Source organism: Anopheles darlingi, chromosome X, assembly GCF_943734745.1.
Source record: "Anopheles darlingi chromosome X, idAnoDarlMG_H_01, whole genome shotgun sequence".
In the NCBI taxonomy this organism is placed as follows: Eukaryota; Metazoa; Arthropoda; class Insecta; order Diptera; family Culicidae; genus Anopheles; species Anopheles darlingi.
The window spans coordinates 5,249,917-5,268,091 of NC_064873.1; the positions used below are offsets into that span (position 1 = coordinate 5,249,917).

Below are 18,175 nucleotides of genomic sequence, written 5' to 3' on the forward strand. Positions count from 1 at the left end.
TAAAGATAGAAATAAAGATAGACAGAGAGATAGAGAAAGAGATAAAGATAGAAATAGATAAAGATAGAGAGAGAAAGAAAGAAAAAGAGAGAGATAGAGAAAGAGATAAAGATAGAAATAGATAAAGATAGAAATAAATAAAGATAGAGAAAGAAAGAAAGAGAGAGAGAGATAAAGAAAGAGAGAAAGAGAAAGAGAGAGAAAAAGGTAGAGAAAAAAAGAGAGAGAGAGAGAAAGAGTATCCAATCGAGAGAACAACAAGCGCACAAGGTAACAGAGCAAGATAACGAGCAAAAGAGAGAGAGAGAGAGAGAGAAAAAGAGCAGAAGAAGGAAAATAGTAAAAAAGAAGAACAAGAAGAAAAATGGAAGGAAAATGCGGAATCGACGTGTTGCTCTTGTTGTTGCGGTTGTTGTTGCGGTTGTTGTTGCGGTTGTTTGTTGTTGTTTGCTCTTGCTGTTGTTGATTTCAGAACTCACCATTGTACCCGGTAGTGATCGTAAAGGGACGGTAATCGTCCTCATCGACCCGGTAAAACTCGGTCGCACCGCGCATATCGATCTGGAGGCTGGAGGCAGGATCGGCGCCCTTCTGCGGCTGCTGCAGCGAGAATGGTTGGAACGGCGGATTCGGAGAGGACGGTCGCTGCCGTTGCTGCAGAGGAATGCCGGAGGTCGAGGAGGAGCGGCGCGGCGGTACGTTATCGACGGCAGTGGTGGTGGTGGTGGGGAGGCTACCGGCGATACCGGTGGTACCGAACCCTGGTACCGGGCCCTGGCACTCCAGCAGCACCCCATCGTCCAGCATGATGGCATCGTCCGGTATCGGGCTACCGGGGGTGGTGGTGGTCGTGGTGGTGATGGTGGTAAGGGTGCTGCTACGCCGGCGGCCCTCCTCCTCGCCCTCGCCGGTCGCCTTCGGTACCACCACGACATCGCCGATCGCGACGACGACGACACCGTCCGCCGCCACCGTCACCGGTGGTTGCAGCTCTTCGCCGCGGCCGCTGCCGCTGCCACCGTCTGTTTCCATCTCCGGTGGTGGTCCTCCGGTTCGCTCTATTGTTGGATGTATATTCTCCCCCTCCAACCCGGGGAATTCACGGGATCACTCTGCCGTTACACTAAATGCTATTGTTGCTGCTGTTACTGCGCTCAGACGACTTCTTAGTCTTAGTTTGCTCTCTTCTTTACGGTTTTCTGGAGCACCACTTCTTCTTTCACGAATCTTTTGCTTCGAATCACTCGGACTCGGACTATGCTATTGCTGCTCTCGCCTTCTTGCGTAAATATGTGTGTGGGGAGGGGGAAGAGAGAAAGGATGGGATCAACGACGACGACGGTGAGGTCCTGATTCCCCGGGATAATTGACTGAGAGAGCGCGCGCTCGCGCGCGAGAGATAGAGAGAGAGGAAAAGTGGGGCAGTAGAGTAAGATGGGGTCGTCGTCCTCCTCCTCGCGTGGCGTGTGTGGTGGTGCCCGTGTCTATCGGCAGGGCAGCTTGCTCCAGCCGCCTACTGCCATGCCCGGTGGTCCGAGCACCCGATCGATGGTGGTACGATGGTGGAGGAGCGTGCTGCCAGTGGTGGCTGCGGCACGTCCACCCACGCCCGGCACTGACCGTCGCAACGGCGTCAAGAGACCGCGCACCGCTAGCCACTCCAGGACTGTCGTCGCTTCTGCTGCTCTTCTACTGCTGTTACTGTTCCTAGCTGCTACTGCTCTGGATTGATAGCTGATAGCGCGCGATTTGAACGAAGTGGTAGGCCAGCTACTGGAGGTCCTCGTCGTCCTCGACGTTCGCGTTGTGGTGCGCGTCGCGGCGCGTTCGTAGTCTGCATTAGAGACAGGGGAAGGGAGAGGGCCGAACACGCGGGCGGGGCGGTATAGGCGTGAGGTTAGGGATGAGGTTAGAGAACAGAGAGAAATGTTTTGGTTTTTTTGATATATAAAAATAAAGGACTGCGCACTGCGGGGGGACTGCTGGGGAGGAGACAAAGCACGGCACAAGGCAACCACCATGGAGAGAGGGGGAGGGGGAGGGGAGGGGAATGACCAACACCAGCGCAAAACCACCGTTAGGACGTCTGAAGGATGCAGATTATCCTTTTAGCGGTCGCGGAAGTCGCTTGTGACTTGTAAGAAGGTTAATTGAGGCAGGATAGTTGATAGCGGTTGTGATAGCGGATAGCCCAACACGTTCTTCTACACCTACAACACACACACATACACACGCGCACCAACAGAAGCTGACACACACACACACACAGACCAAATTCTCTAATCACCACCACCACAAAAACCAACGCGAAGCAGTTTAAGTAGACTCCGCAGCAGGGAGTGTCTACTACTGCTGCTACTGCTCTACTAATGGAATAATGGGCACTAATACTACCACCACTAACACCACTACTATACAAACCACTCAACCAAACCGAAACCCGAAAGGAGCGAAGCGAAGATAGTTTATAGGACCACAAAACAAAAACAAAAACAAACACAAAAACAAACACAAAAAATGCCCGACTCAACGACTCGCAAGATGGCGGGGAAATGGCGGAGCCCGGCACTTACACGTGGCACGAGAATCGACCGGAACGCTTCTTCCGCGGGGGGGAAGAAATCACTTCAAAAGGGGGGGGGACTCAAAATGGAGGATGAACAACACACACACACACACACACACGCAGACAGAAAAACACAGACAAAATCACTCGGGATACCGGCTCGGGGTCGCGATCGCGCGTCTTGGCTTCACTGCCAACGTTCAACACCGTACTGAGATACCTCCCGTAGGATCGCAGGAGCTTTATAAGACGACGGAACCGTTTTGTTCGATTTCCAGGCCTCGGGGCGCGCACGCGCACACGAGTGAGTGCCTCGCGCAGGCGAACGGCGCGAACCGAACATCATCGCATCTCGCATCTCGTGTATCGCGCGAACGCGTTCTCCGAGAGCCCAGCGACTATGGAGCTCATGGAAATGGGTAGCCACGCCACGGCACGCCACGCTCTGCCACCTGTAGCGCCACCGGTAACGGGGTCCTAGGGTGGGTGTTTTTGCGAAGGGTTACTAGGCCACCGGGCAAGTATCTGCCGATGCCACCGGGTTGACTGGCGCAAGTGGCGCACAAGCAAGCATCACCGGAAGCTATGTACCGGACATTTGGGGATGATACTTTTATCGATAAAACAGTTACAGAGTGACCGAAAAATCGCTGTTTTACTGGTTAAATAGCTAGGTAGCTTTTCCACCCCCTTCCCCCTCCCTCATCCCCCCTCCCCTAATACATTTATTTATGTTTCCACATATTTATAGGAAGGTTTTTTGTTTTTGATCTAAAAAGTGTTAATTATCGATTTTTTCGGTCACTCTACTCCTGTGAGTTACTACTCACGCGTGAGTGTGTGTGTGGGGGAGGGGGTGCCATTCCAGTCTTTTACCATACTTTTATCTTCTTAGCAGCAGTTCACCGCATCCCCTTGAACCACCCCCCCCCCCCTTACACTCTATCTGCTAAGAGATCGAACAGCATGGAGGAGGGGGTGGGGGTGGGGGTGGCATTTGCTTTGTCTCTCTCTCTCTCGCTCTCCAGCAGCTGCCATGTCCATGCCGTAAGTACTCCACCAGTGCTCCAGTTGCCACCGGGTGTCAAGTTGCGCGAGTGACTCATCCCCCCCCCCCCACCATTCCTCCTATCGAAGGGGCGATAGAAGTTGACCGAAAACCGGCAGGGGGTTGATCATCATAAAAAAACCTTTGGGGGTCGGAGGATTATTTACACTAAGTCCGTTACGAACTTGATCCTCGCGCGATTAGCGCGATAGAAACCCCTTGGCAGGGCATGCAGCAGTGTTTACTGCAAAGGGGCGGAGGGGGATGGGGTGGTGTTAACTCCCAAAACAGTGCTCGGCCAGTCGGTGACTCACCCCTAGGCAAACACGTTTCGCGTGCCCGTCACGCGTGCGCGTGCGCGTGTGTGTGTGTATGTGTGTGTGTGTGTGTGCCGGATCCCGGATACCGGAAATGGGCAGAACAGATCAAGATGGTTGCTGCTGTTGCGTGCTGGTAGGTGATACACACATGATGATCATGTCACCCTCATTTCCCGTGTGTGTGTGCGTGTGTGAGGTTAGGGCCGGTGCCAACGCCCCGGAGGTTCCGCTTGGGTTGACGGGCGCGATGACAACGACACAACGTACCGAGAGGCGTCGTCAATTAAGCGCGCTCTCCCGTCTTATCGGGCGTTGCAGCGGCTACGGTAGGTGCATCGTCGCTGCAGCCTTGCACCGACAGCAACCCCATCAATTGCAAACCCTTGAGGACCCCGGGGCCCCGGGGGAAAAGGACGGGGCCGGCAACGGGGCCTTGCCATCGGTGACCTCTGCAGATATGAACGATACAGCGGCCATTAGAGGCGTGCGCACCCTTCGCGGAAGCCCTTCACCCCTTAATCCAGCGTGGCCTCAACAACCATACCTGAGGAGGGGGTGGGGGTTGGGGGTGGGTGTCAAAGGCTGCCTGCCAGAGTGTGCCCTCTAGAGGAGGGGACAGATCTCAAAGCACTACAACAAACGAAATAAAAATAAAAACAAAACTGCTACTACTACTAATGCTGCTGCTGCGATAAGATACTGTGGGGTGCTGCTCTCCAACGGGGATGATGAGGGTGCAGGTGGTGGTGTATCTCAAGGATGCGCAGCAGCACTCCCGGGGCCCACTGGCACGTGAGCCATTCCTCGGAGCAGTGATAAAGGGAGGGAGGAGTGGGGGAGGAAATGATCAATCAAAACGCAGCAGCACCCCCTCCCCCCGATTCCGATGACGGATCGGAGTTCGATCTGTCATAACAACCCCCACTCACTAACCACTGCGCTACTGTGCTTTGGAGGTCCCAAAAAACAGGTGAATGAAACCCAACCCTCTTCTCCCTCCCCCGCAGGCGGCCCACTCCGTAAAACAAACAAATGCGCGTGCGTGCGTGTGGGTGGGAGGGGGGTTGGGGGATTGGGGTGGCGGAAAATTCCCCACCCTCGCCAGTGGAGGGCTGGTTTTGTCGCGGTCGCGTAGTAGTGCAATTACTATATAATAAACGCTACGGCACGCTACCGTGCGCTACCCCTTGCACACACCCCCGCCCCCCCCCCCATACGAACAACGCCCAACGCGCTAAGGAGGGGGCGACGCACCCTGGGAAAGCCGCGGGCCAGGGGGGGGGGGCAATAATCATTTTCACTCAATTTGCGTGCGGAACAACTTAATTGAAGATCGACAGAACGGGGGGGGGGGGGGAGATAGAGAGCGGCAAAGAGGGGGGGGGGGGGAGAGAGAGAGAGAGAGAGAGAGAGAGAGAGAAAAAAAAAGAAAGAGAGAGAGAATAGCTGACAACATTACTGGCAACCGTCGATTGTCTCCAGCAAGATGAAGCGAAACGCGACGTCTATGTCTATGTATGTGTGTGTGTGTATGTGTGTTCCGGTTGGTAGGATTCCCGTGTACCAGAGTCCTGCGTCGATGCGTGCTTAGGCGTGTGTGTGTGTGTGTGTGTGCGTGTGTGTGTTCATCTAGGATTAGTAGAGAAAGGTTTGGTTTTGAGGTCAGTTAAGGGGCACCTTCACTACTCCCCTTTACTCCAGTGAGTTCGTGTGTGACAGGTGGCCGATCTCGGATGCTGCAGCATCCTCTCCGAGCATTTCGCGTGAGTACTTTCTGAAGAGTGACCAAACCTCGGGCCGCTCCCCTTCTCCGTAAATGCAAAAATACCGACAACCACAACAACAACCATCCCTGGAGGAGGAGGATGATGAATTGTGGGGTGGCATTCCCCCTTTGGGGGGGGGGGGGGGGGGGTGGAAGGAAGGGGGGTTTGGGAAGCGATTGAATCATGAATGTGCGCCGCTCGTTCGTTTGTTCGTGCGCACGCTTTTTGTGTGTGTGTCCCGCAACACAATTGCGATAGAGAGCATCAGCTCGAACCCCGGTGCCTCCTTCCCTTCTCTTCCTTCTCTTCCTTCCCATCATATACCCACCCACATCGCCTAAACAACGCTTGATCATGCTGCTAAACTGTGCGCTGTTTTCTCTCTCTCTCTCTCTTCGCTAAACGCTAAACTCTGGTTCCCTCTTAGCTAATGAATCTTATTGGAGCTCGTGCCGTTTCTACACGCGACTGTACACCCGCAGCACCCCCTTCTCCCCCTCCCTCTCCCTCCCTCGGAGTCTGTGCTCTCTGGTACGGCGGCCACTTGTGCTCAGGTGGCTGGCGCCGAGTACCGAGCTGGCCCGTGCTGGCCATTGTCAGCCAGACCGCAATTTCGCTTTTCCCCAGCACACCGTCTGTCACCGGCCTCCCCCTCCCTCTACCCCTTCTTCGCCACTTCGCTTTCTCTCCCCTGGATCTGGATCTCGTTCTGAACGCTGGTGACAGACGCGGTTGTGGCTGTTGAAAGCGCACAAAGAGCACTAGAACATCTCTATTATCGTAGGGTGGGGGGGGGGGGGGGGGGGGAGAGAGCGAGTGATGCGAGCATTGTTGGTACGCACGCGACACGCAACCACCACCTACCACCACCACCACCTCATGCTTTTGTGTTATGTTGATGGGACGGTGCGTTGAAACGGTACTTTCGGGTTTAGACAATCCGATACGGAAGGCGCCGGATCCTTCATCCGCGATCCTGCCACGCACACATACACACACACACACACACACACACATCTACGGATGAAATAAATATTATTATTAATGGAACACACAGAGACGCAAGCGCATCACTTTGAGTATTCTCAAATTTTCAACGAAGTTGCAGCGAAATAGAGAGGGGGACAGAGAGACAAAGAGACAAAGGGACAGAGAGGAAAAAAAGAAATTTCAATTATATGTACGACTTGCGTCGTCAGCGTCGCCAGCGCCATCACCACCGCTTATAATACCGCATATTCGAGTAGCCGCCTAGCGAGAAGAAACATAAGAAGAGGCTGGTGCTATCTACACTACCACCCCCCGCCCCTCCCCCATCCGCGCCCATCCTTTGCACGATGACTCATCGCATGCAAGAAGTATTTGTCATGGAATCGAGCAAAAATAAATAAATGTGGCATTGGAATGAATGAGCGAATGGGGCCCTTATAGGGTGGAAGGGGTGGATAACCCCCGGAAGTTACCCAGACTTCATCGCCGTCGTTGTCAATCACGCGTAGAGACGCCGTCGCGACGGGATTTTTATGGTTTTTGGGTTTCATATTCCGCGGTGAGCCAGTTTTTGTTTATTTGTTTATTTTTTAACGACCAACGGCAGTGTGTGTGTGTGTGTGTGTGTGTGTGTGTGTGTGTGTGTGTGTGTGTGTGTGTGTGTGTGTGTGAAAGAAAGAGAGAGTGAGAGAGTGAGAGACTGAGAGGGTAAAATGAATTACCGCGAGTGCGCTGGAACGCGCGAGGGTCTCAACAATCGTCGTCGTGGGACTTCCCCCTCCCCCCCACCCCCACCCCTACCATCCCTTTTTTTCTTCTTCCTCCTTCTCCCTTTTGGGGAAACGCACGTGCTTCCACAGTGAGTGCTGCTCATCATTGGGTTCCCGGCGTTCGCACGTTAATGCCCCCCGGGGGTTCCTCAGGTAGGGGTAAAACCTCCCTCCCTCCCTCCCTTGGGGTGCAAAAAACCCGCGCCACTCGAGATGCCAACGAGAGCAGAGAGAACCCCGGTGGGGGGGGGGGGGGGGGGGCGGTAAATCACGGAATCATCACCACCACCACCACCCCGTCCCGGGTCCAGGTAACGCAACGCAAAGCGGTACGGCACCACGCACGCAACACCTCCCTCCCTGATGATCTGGCCACCAGGCAAGCCAAGCTGCGGTCAGCGGTCGGTAGAGCGCTACATACACCGGCGCACCGGAATGGGGGGGGGGGTGGTTCGTCGAATCGATTCGCTTCTGATTCGATTGTTGGGCGCGAACGAGCGCCTCACAACCAAGGTCGTGCATTGGCGTTTTTTTTTTGTTTGTTTCTGTTTCTGTTGTTGTGTCGCTGGCGTTTTTGTTGCCGTTGTTGTTGCTGCTGCTGCTGCTGTTCCAGGAAGAAAACCCCCGGTACACGAAGGGCACCCGGACACAGGTGCTCGACCACAGCAGCAGCAGCAGCACTATTACACGGCCTTAAAACTGGGACGATTGGCGATGGAGCGATACCGCCGCGCCCGGGGTACACACCACCTTTGTGTTGAGTAGAGCTCAGCTGCTGCTCCGCTGACGTAACGTGAAGGCCGTCTGCCCACGCATACTTAAAACAGGGAAAACTGTCACAAACTGGCGTTAAGAACCTTTCCCAAAAAGAAGGCTAAGAACGGAACAGTCCGAAGCTGCTACCTTGACCGGCAAGCTTTCCTCCTGCCAGGTCCAAGAAGAGGTTGCTCTTATTCTAGCTCGCGGTTCGAAGCTATCGCTGTAAGGAGCTGTCACCTCATATAGACTCCGGGGTACGGGTGCAGCGTCCCGATTGGTAATGTGTTTGAAAGGTTACTAAACAATGTGTGCGTGTGTGTGATTTTTAGCACACTAAACAGTTTTACTTAACATCACGCTTTTGGCCACAGAACGGGCCCATAGTGCTGCTTTGAAGGCACGCACGCTATATCGAGGTGGAAAGGAAAATCATTTGTTTTGGGAAAAAAGCTCGCGCTTACTTCGTTGCCTTCGACGGCGATGCATTCTGCGGTCCTTCCTTTCCGCTTCTTGCTGCTCCTTTTGCTCCTTGCGCGCTCGCTGCGTTTGTCTCACTGCCTGCTGCACTGCACACTGGGTATGCACGATGTAATGGTTGACTCGCAGGCAGATAGTAGTTGCGTTGAATATCACTCGAAATATCGATGAATCGAAACTGCGCTGCACACACACACGCACGCGCACACGAACTGCACGACAAGGAAGTGCCAAAAAATCGTTGAGCGAAACGAGAGCGTCACTGACTGACTGACACTGCGGCCCGTTGCTGCTGCTGCTGCTCGCTAGCTACTTTGGGCAGGTAAAAAAAGGCCAGGTCGAAACTGACAACGACGACGACGGCAACGTCCCCGCGCGATATAAAAGCCCCCGGGAGAGTAGGTATCGAAATTAGCCATCGGTCCGCACCAACACACCACCACGGGATGGTGGGCTCTTGGAGGGTAGGTGGTAGCTGAAGGCAGCGGGGGCGGTCTCCGAAGAAAGGGCCACAAGCCGCACACCATTACAGGCTCAGCAGCAGCGGGCAGAATAGATAGATCGCACGCGAAATCGTGCGCGAGATCGTGCGCTGACAAGAAGGCCTGCGCGCCTGGGATATCCTAGGATGCCCACTCCCACAGGCGCAGGCGCAGCCCAGGGAACCCGAAGCACGCACGCACGCGCCGGAACGCCCGGTAGCATCTGCCAAAGGCATCTTTACCCTGCATCTGCCAAAGGCATCTTTACCCTGTATATATATATATAAATGTGTGTGTGTGTGTGGTGTGAATAAAGGAAGTCTTCGGCGTCGCCAATCGAGGGCATGATCAATGGCATATGGCACAATTGGCGTGTTTTGGGTGTGTGGGGTTCAACACCCCTGGAAACCACCCCTGGAAACCACCCCTAGTTCTTAACAGGGGAGTGCGCGATCGCTTATCCGGGCACGTAACCTTAATCACGCATCTCTCTTCCCGTCTATATGTATGTGTGTGTGTGTTTGTGTTATCATCATCTACCCCTTGTGATGATGTCGTCGGAATCTTGTTGTAGGTCTGTCTGTCAGATCGTTGCCACTAGTTGCAGGGTGCTGCAGCAGCCGCTCCGCATCTCAGCTCAGCTCAGGTGGAGTCAGTTAGACCACAGCGAAGCCACAAGCCCACAAGCCGTCACCTGCGGGCAGGAGGTGAGGCGAAGAGTCGGTGGTGGTGCCGGCGACTGCGGGCGCGATGCGCGCATCGAGGCGTACCGCGTGGTCCGCGACGACCTTGCCGGGGGACAAAACAAAAACAGAAAAAAGCGAGAGACGCTCACACTCTCACTTTCACTTTCCACCGTAAACCAGTGCCCCCCGCACTCCTTTTTCGCTTCTTCTGCGCACCTTCTCTCACCTCTCAGCGATGTGACTCGCGATGTAGACCTACGCTAAGTGTGTGTGTGTGTGTGTGTGTGTGCCCGATGTCAACGGTACACACACGGTGGACCGAAGAATGCCGCCGATATTGGACTGTGTCGACGGGCGTCGAGTAGCGAGTAGTGAAGGTCGAGCGCGAGCGCAATCGCGGGCACGCAATATATGCCACCTCGCCGCCATGCCCATCATGCCCATCATAGCCATCGGCGCGTGCGGTGCGCGTATTCTTGCCCAACCGAAACCCAAAACCAGCCCAAGTCCAAACCGACCATCTTGAGTCGGGCATCTGTCGCATCTGTTGCCGCGACGGTTGACGGGTGACGCAAACCGTTGCAACAACAGCAACAACAACAACAAACAGCGACAACATGGGGTTGGTAGATAGCTACCACCCATGGATGGCGCTGGAGTCGAAGAACTTGTGCTGTCCGAAATCGTCGTTTGCCCCAAAGAGGAAGTATACTTCTTGACGATATCGGTATGTGCGCACACACACACACACACACACATGTCACTTGCAGGTCCCCGGAATCACTACTTAGGCGCTTGCTCTCGGTGTTGCAAAAGCGACGTTAGCAGCAGCAGCAGCAGCAGCAGTAGGTGTATAGAGGCTATATAAAAACCGCTTCCACCACACCAAAGGCGGTGTTACCAATACCAATACTAATCTAAACCCCAAAAAGCAATAGTTTTTGCTGATGTAAACACCCCCTCTTAAAAAAAATAAACATTTGTTTGTTTATTAAATTCCAAATTAATTAAATTGCAACGTAAGGATTTGTTTTTGTTTTTATTGGCGCAAGTTCCGTTGCATGGGAGCCTCTGCTAGATCTCTGTAGATTTTTTCACATCCCGCAGAAGAAGAAGCAGAAGCAAAAAAAAAAAACACGCCACCTTTAAATGCTGCTCCGGCAAAGCAAATTGGCGCCGGTCGCGACTTCCTTGTGTTTTTTGATGCGTGATGCGAGAACGAGATTTGCGCGGATCAAGTGTGACAATTGGTGTTTAGCTAGGGTAGCTCTAGCCGGAGTTCTAGGAAGCAGAGTGCCCTCTCTCTTTCCCTTACTCTCTCTCTCGCTCTCGCTCTCTCGCACACTATATGGCTCAATTGGATTTTTTTGAAACACGTCTGACCTTAGGCGCCCGTCATCACGTCGTCGGAAGTCGTTAAAACAGGTGGCGCACGGTGGTAATACACCACCGTTAAGGTGTGCGTCTGAGCACCTGTGCCAACCGTGCCGTATATCCCCTTACTACCTGTGTGACTTCCCGCGCGCCGACGTTCGACATGCGGTTTGGCACGTTTCGCGGACTCCGGGTCATTCCGGGCACCTCGGCTAGTCTCTTGCATAATCGCGAGGTCCACCACGCCCTCCTCACCTGTGCGGCGTCGTGTCATCGGTCGGTCGGTTTCATCTGTTTTCTTCTGTCATTCGCTACCTACTTCTACTTACTGCTCTGCCCGGTTAAACCTATAAGCACCAGGTCCCTGGATACAACATCCCCTCGGGGAGGGTGTTCCCACACGTCAACCAGTCACGTTTACAACTTCTCCTTCTCCTCCTTCTCCTCCACCTCCACCTATACGCAGGTGAAACAGCGTGACGTGCACGTGCTCATGTCATCACCCCCTGCCTGTGGACGGTGATTCCTTGACTTGCCGGCAACAATCCACCGACAACCGACAACAATACGACGCCGAGGATACGACACCTTAGCTGCCATGTGCGCGCGCGCGCGCGTGATGCGTCACGTCATCTGGTCTGTTGTTGGACGGTCGGTCGGTACCCTCCATGGATGGGGATGGATGCTGCAGTCTGTTGCCAAATCCTCCCCACACAATTGGCACCTTGAGCTTGGCGCGACAATCACCCCCACCCCCGCGCCCCTCTCCCGTTAAGGCCACGCTAAGTCCCGCTTGATTGTGGGCGCCATCATCATCATCATCAGCGATGATTGATGAGCGAATCGGGCCGCGCGGGCGATAAGTGAGTGGGGACTACACCATTATAATAGGGGCTTGTCGGACGACCCGACATCCGGACATCGATTCCAAACCGCGGGATAGCGCGGTGGTGGTTGGTGGTTGGGTCCAATGATTTCGGGCATCATGTTTGGACAAACATTAAAAATAAATATACAATAAGACGAGGGGGTGGAGCGGGAGGATCGCGAGCACCCCCTCCCCAAGGGTGGGAGTTTTTGTGTGGGTGGTTGCGTCGATATTTTGTCGGTAGCCGGCGGGGCGACCGAGGAGATTGACAATACACATCAGGGTAAGGTGGCAGCAGGGAGCTGATGGTGATGCTTCCTACTACTACTAACTGCTACTGAGGCTACTAGACTAGACCTGGAAAGCACACACCCGCTGCACACTGATTCCATATTCCGGAATAGAAGGAGAATTTCGCGGAAATACCACCACCTGCTACTGCTGCTGCAGTTGTTCTCCGGGGATGACCCAGATAAACACTTGGACTTTATATAGCCGCCCCAGGGCGCTAAGTCTCGCCTCTCTGAGGCCATCATTAGGACCGCTATATCGCTCCTTCTCCCTCTCTCGGCGCGAGGGGGGGGGGAGGGAATTCGATACCCCTTCCCCGCACCCTCCCCTATCAGCCTTTTGATGGGCTGCTGATGAGAAGCTGAATGGCTATTCGGTACCTGGTAGCCCCGGAGTGTACCCCCTTCTGCGCTGGTTGGCGATTAGATAAGAGAGCGGTGGGGAGGGCGGGCGCGCGAGAGAGAGACTCATTCACGCGAGAGGCCAGAGCAACGGAAGGCCCCGCGGACACCTGGAGCAGGCGATATCGAAACGGCACACCAACAACACCGAACGACCGAACGAACATCCGTTCTGCGCGGCCAGTGTTTGCCGCTTATCAGCGTCGGCGAGCTCGAAGCTTTACTAAGTAGCGCAGCTGTTGCTCTGTGCCTGTGAGCTGAGTGCGTGTGTGCGTGTGTGTGTGGCGGTTGGCGTTCTCGGTATCTGGGCAATCACGGTGCCCCACAGCCCATTCGTGCAAATGCGTGGATACAGCGCGCGCTTTAAACCGACAGCTCTTGGGCAGGGCTTCGGCTGGTGCCACAGCACCAGCAATCCGAAGTAAACAACGGGCCGGCTCACAGCCTTGAACGCGGGCGGGGGCTGTTGCGTGCGTGTTTTTTTTTTGGGCCCCTGTACTGAAGAGGGCCTCTCTATAGGGCCTCTATAGGGTCTGTGTGTCGTGGTTGGTTTGCTAATTTGTAGCGCTTCGCAGACGTGCGTTCGAGCGCGCGCCCGCTGCACGTGCTTCCCCCGGTGGTAAGGTCGCGGCGCTACGGTAAGTACTACTAGCTGCCGGAAGCTCCTCCATAACGGGACACGCAAGCACACACACATATCGAGAGAAAAGGTAGATTTTTGGGGCGATCCAACAGGAGTTTCCATGGACCTAGCCCGGGATGTCCAGGTGTACTGATGTAAGTAAGTCTGAGTCGCAAGGGAAAGGGTAAGGGAGTACATCCCCCTACACATCGGTACTCATCCGGTCGTAATCGGGTAGGTAGCGTCACGTCAAGTGCACTCTGCACGCTGCAAAGAGCAGAAAAGGGTCAATACACACTCCACAACAACACCTCTTCACCTCCGCAGCTGCTGGAGCTAGGGTACCTCTTCTCTTGGGGTGCTGCCTCTCGCGTCACGTTCCCTTCCCCTCGTTGGCCTTGCTGAACCATAATCAATATCAGTAGTAGAAGTGCTGATGCTAGAGGAGTAGTAATTGGCGTAGTAGGTTTGTAGTAGTTACACTAAGGGGAGCTACTAAGGGGTTCTCTAAGCTACAACAACACGCCAACAAGGAGAAGGATAAGCGTTCGGTGGTGTGGTAGCCCCAAGATATGCGGCGGATACAGACAAACAGACACACACACACTTACACACACACATACATAGACTGGCACAGGCACGTGAGCGTTACGCCGTGCTGGGCAGAGGTCGGAACTCGGTTGGTTGATTCCGTTTGCTGTCCGGTCGGTCGAGGTCGTGGCACCGTCTTCATCAAGGTACCGAAGGAGCACTTACTACCATACACTACAAACTACCCTACAACACCACCACCACCATTACTACCAACAGCAAGCGACAGAGAAAGAGAGAGGGAGAGAGGGAGAGAGAGAGAGAGAGAGAGAGAGAGAGAGAGACAGAGAGAGAGAGAAAGAACAGCATAGTGTACACCACAGACGAAAAGCACCTCGAACACTATTGGAATTTGTGTAGAAGAGTGGGACGGGGGGGGAGGGGAGGGGGGGGTGCTTAAACCACAAACCATGGAAAACGGAGAAGTGAAACTGAAACCCCGCGCAAGGATAGGGAAATCGGCCTGCGGCCTTGCCTTTGTCGTTGCGTTTGTGCTCCTCCACGGAAGGAAGGTGGTACACCACCGAGGGGGAGAGGGTTGAGAGGGAGTCGGAACAATCGAACACACTCACCGGTGAAGGAGGAGTACTTTATGCACTGGCAGCTCGCGATGGCCGATGATTGATGGGCACCCTTCTGACCTCTCTCCGCAGATCAGATTCCGCTGAAGGTTGAACACTGACCTGAACTGAGAACTGGGATTTCGGGGTTCGGTTTGACAGATGTCGTGGCGATGATGGCGGATGGTCGCGAATTGATCGAAGGGGCTGCGCACATGCGATTTGCGGTACTCTTGCGCACTCGCGGACGCGGTCGCACGTGCGAAAACGTCACCGTTTTGGAACACCGAACGATACACAACACACCTCACTGCAAGCTACAGGGAGCAGCAATCAAACAAACAAGCAAACGGCAGCCTGAAGCTAATCCTGAAGCACACGCGGAAGGATCTCTCTGCTGCCGGCAACTAGGGACGACAAACCGCTTTGACATTCGCCTGGCAGCTACTGCAACAACAACAACAATGACAACAATCAGAACCGGCAAGAAGGAAGAGAAATAAAGAGAGAGAGAGAGAGAGAGTGAGAAAGAGAAACGATAAACAGGTTGAGATTAACGGGCGCCCTGCTCTGCTGCAGGATAATGATTAGCCTCGAACGGGACTGAGACACACACACCGTACACACCGCACACCGCAAAAAACACAGCACAGGACTCAGGACGCTGCTGCAGGACATGTGCGCGCGCGCGCTCGCTAGTGGAACAACTCCAACAACAAGAAACAAACGTCAGAGGCGCGTGCAGATGATTCGACCACAGAAAAGGATGAATATATAAACGTGTATCCCGCCGCCGGAATTATTCACCATCACCACACACACCGCGCGCGCGCGTCTCGTACCTCGCAAAACAAAACAAAACCAAACCAAACCAAACCAAACCAAACCAAAGAAAAGAAAAAAAAAAAACAATCACCCAGTCAGCCAGCCAGCTAGCCACCCAGCCAGCCACCAACTTCAGGCGTGGTGCGGTGCGTTGCGTGCGTGCGTGCGCGCGGCGCTTGCGTCCGGTCCGGCGTCGGCGGTCGTCGGTGGTGTCGTCAGACTGAGTGCGCCGCTGCTACTACCGCGCCTGCGCGTAACGGGCGTGCGTCCGAGCGGCCGGTTTGTTCTCCGCGCAATTTTTGGCAGACCACCGGGTCTCGCCCCCCCCCGCGTTAGTTAGAGAGGAGAGAGAGAGGTCGGCGGTGGTGGTGGTGACGTGACACTCGATACAGACCCTCAGAGACAGAGGAACGATTGAGCCGATCGACAGTTCGTAAGCATCGTCGTCATCGTCGTCATCGTCATCGTTTGGTCTTCGGTGCGGCACCAAACCGCCTGCCTGATGGAGGAGTGAACGAGCCGGCCAATGGCCTCCTCCGTAGGGTCGCCCCTCTCTCTCTCTGTCTCGCTTACTCGTACGGTCGCTCTATTGGTGGCGCTCTGGTGATTTTGCCTTACGAGCGAGCGAAACAGCGGGACGGAGTGCACGCGTGTAGATGGACGCCAGGGTCGTGGGCCCCCGGGGGGGAGTGTGGAACAAGGAGAGGCCTGAAATCAGAGCGGACCGCAGAGCAGAGAGCGTCGAGAGTGCTTTTATTCTTGTTTTGTTGTCGATTTTTCGGCTGCTGATCTCTCGATCTCGACCAGACCAGACGAGATTTCGGTTCTCTCTATCCCCTCAGCAGCTCCTCTCTCGTTCTCCCTTCCTCCTTCCCTCTCTCTCTCTTTCTCGCTCTCTTTCGATCTATCTTATTCCCCAAAAATTAAACCGTAGCAACGCCGCAAACTGTGGATGAGAATCGCGATGAGATCGTGATGATTGTGCCAAGGGGGCCAAAGGGAAGGGCAGCAGGAGGAGGAGGCCCCCCAAAAAAGGAGGCTGGCAGCAGGGAACTGCCGGCTTGACTAGCGGCGCTTGATTGATTGACGCAGCGCGCTGCGCGCAGCATCCCGCTGCGCGCTCAGCACATCAATCGACATCGTTAATCGCTTTCCGGCGCACCGGCACACACTTACACACATATACACACACACACACGGAGCGCTGAACGCGTGCGAGAAGAAGCACGTGCGCGTGAGTTACGCCGGGAATCAGCCAGCCCGGCCAGACATGCATGGACAGGATCAACAGCAGCAGCAACTGCTCGAATTGCGGCCGCAAAACTGCTCGATTTCTCGTTCTCTCAACGCACGGACAGCAATACATGATTGACGCATAAGACGGAACTAATTGGACACAATTGATTGATTTGTTTGCCACGCCACGGGGTTCGGGGCCCTTCCCTCATCCCTCACCCCTCTAAGCGCTTCCTAGACGCAGGGCAAATCCGTCCGGAGAGCCACGGCGTGTGGGAGAGACCCTGACCGCGCGTGACGCAAATGGAATGGAATGGAATGGACGTGATTCACACCGCCGCACCGTCGCAATCCTGATTTGACATTTTCGGGCATAACCCCCGAAACGCACGCACGCACGCACGCACCCCGCCTTGCCCTGCGCAGCTTGCCTGTTGGTGACCGGTTCTCGATCTCCTCGTCGTCCGGGAGAGTCTTCACGCGCTCAAAAACCGGGGCTGGCGAATTGGTGCGAACACAGAGACAGACCAGAGGCCGACAGACAGACAGCGGCGAAAAAGGAAGCGAAAGAGCGAAAGAGAAAGAGAGAAAGAGAGAGAGAGAGAAAGAGAGAGAGAGGGAGAGAGTCAGAAATCACGGAAATTTCGGGACTGTAAACACGTTTTGAACACTCCCCCACCTCTTCTTCACGAACCCACCCCGGATACAGCCCCGGAATCGGCGAAGTTCACGCGTAGCGGAGGCCAAACGCAAAAGATTTCCCTCTCCCCAACCTACTCAGCAAAAAAAAACTGATGCAGATCAGTGAACAGGAGCGGAGGTGGTGGAGAAGGAGGAATAGGAGGAGGAGAAGGTGGTGGAGAAGAAGGAAGAGCAACCTGACTAAGTGGCTGGCAGGTTGCTGGAGCAGAAGGTGACGAATGAGGAGGGTTAGGAGGAAGCTGCGTAACGGTGACTTTCATTTCGACGGCTGTTTTTGGCGGCCTCAGACCTCAGACAGACCATCGCAACACAGCCACCGCGGTTGCCGGAACAACAGTGGAATGGTGGAATTGATTTTGGGAAATAAGGAATAAGGGATGATCCTCGGGGGGGATGATATTGCAACCCCCGTCGTCGGCCATGGAAAAGGGGATACTATCTACGAGGGAAGGTCTGAATTTGAGTTGGCCCCTCATCCAGCGTCCAGAATCAGAATAGCATACCATCGCCCGGGGGTTCTGACCTTTATAGCTGTTGACATTTCTTCATCCGGTGAGGTCCGCCGGTCAGCACAGAACCGGATTCCCATGCAAAAGCAGCTGCTTCTTCTTCTATGACCGCCTTCAACAGCGCCGCAGGTGTGCCGCCGCACGACTGCTGCGAACTGCGGAAGGAAAAACCCCAGTCCCAATGCATGGAGGAGGACTACCCCAGGAGCGGAGAAACTACGCGCGACGGCGATGGCATGACTCAGCAGAAGGGGGGGTACTAACCGGAAGGTACTTGGCGCGCCCTTTGGCTAGACCTAAGTCTGCAGAGGGTCCCCAAAAAAAAAACCAAA

General features: G+C 54.6%; 1 protein-coding gene across 4 annotated transcripts in view; it reads right to left on the reverse strand.

Annotated features, from left to right (window-relative positions):
* LOC125952298 (solute carrier family 41 member 1) overlaps positions 1-18,175 on the reverse strand; it is a 30,391-nt gene that overhangs the window by 9,490 nt on the left and 2,726 nt on the right. For 2 of the 4 annotated variants that reach the window (XM_049681732.1, XM_049681707.1), the window contains exons 2-3: positions 14,584-15,018; positions 480-1,834 (exon numbers count right to left, since the gene is read on the reverse strand). In XM_049681732.1, coding sequence (XP_049537689.1) covers positions 480-1,032 — 553 coding nt within the window. In that variant the 5' untranslated portion in view covers positions 1,033-1,834; positions 14,584-15,018. Of the gene's footprint in view, positions 1-479; positions 1,835-14,583; positions 15,019-15,487; positions 15,591-18,175 lie in introns of those variants that run through there. The other 2 variants (XM_049681724.1, XM_049681716.1) reach the window with 2 other exon arrangements.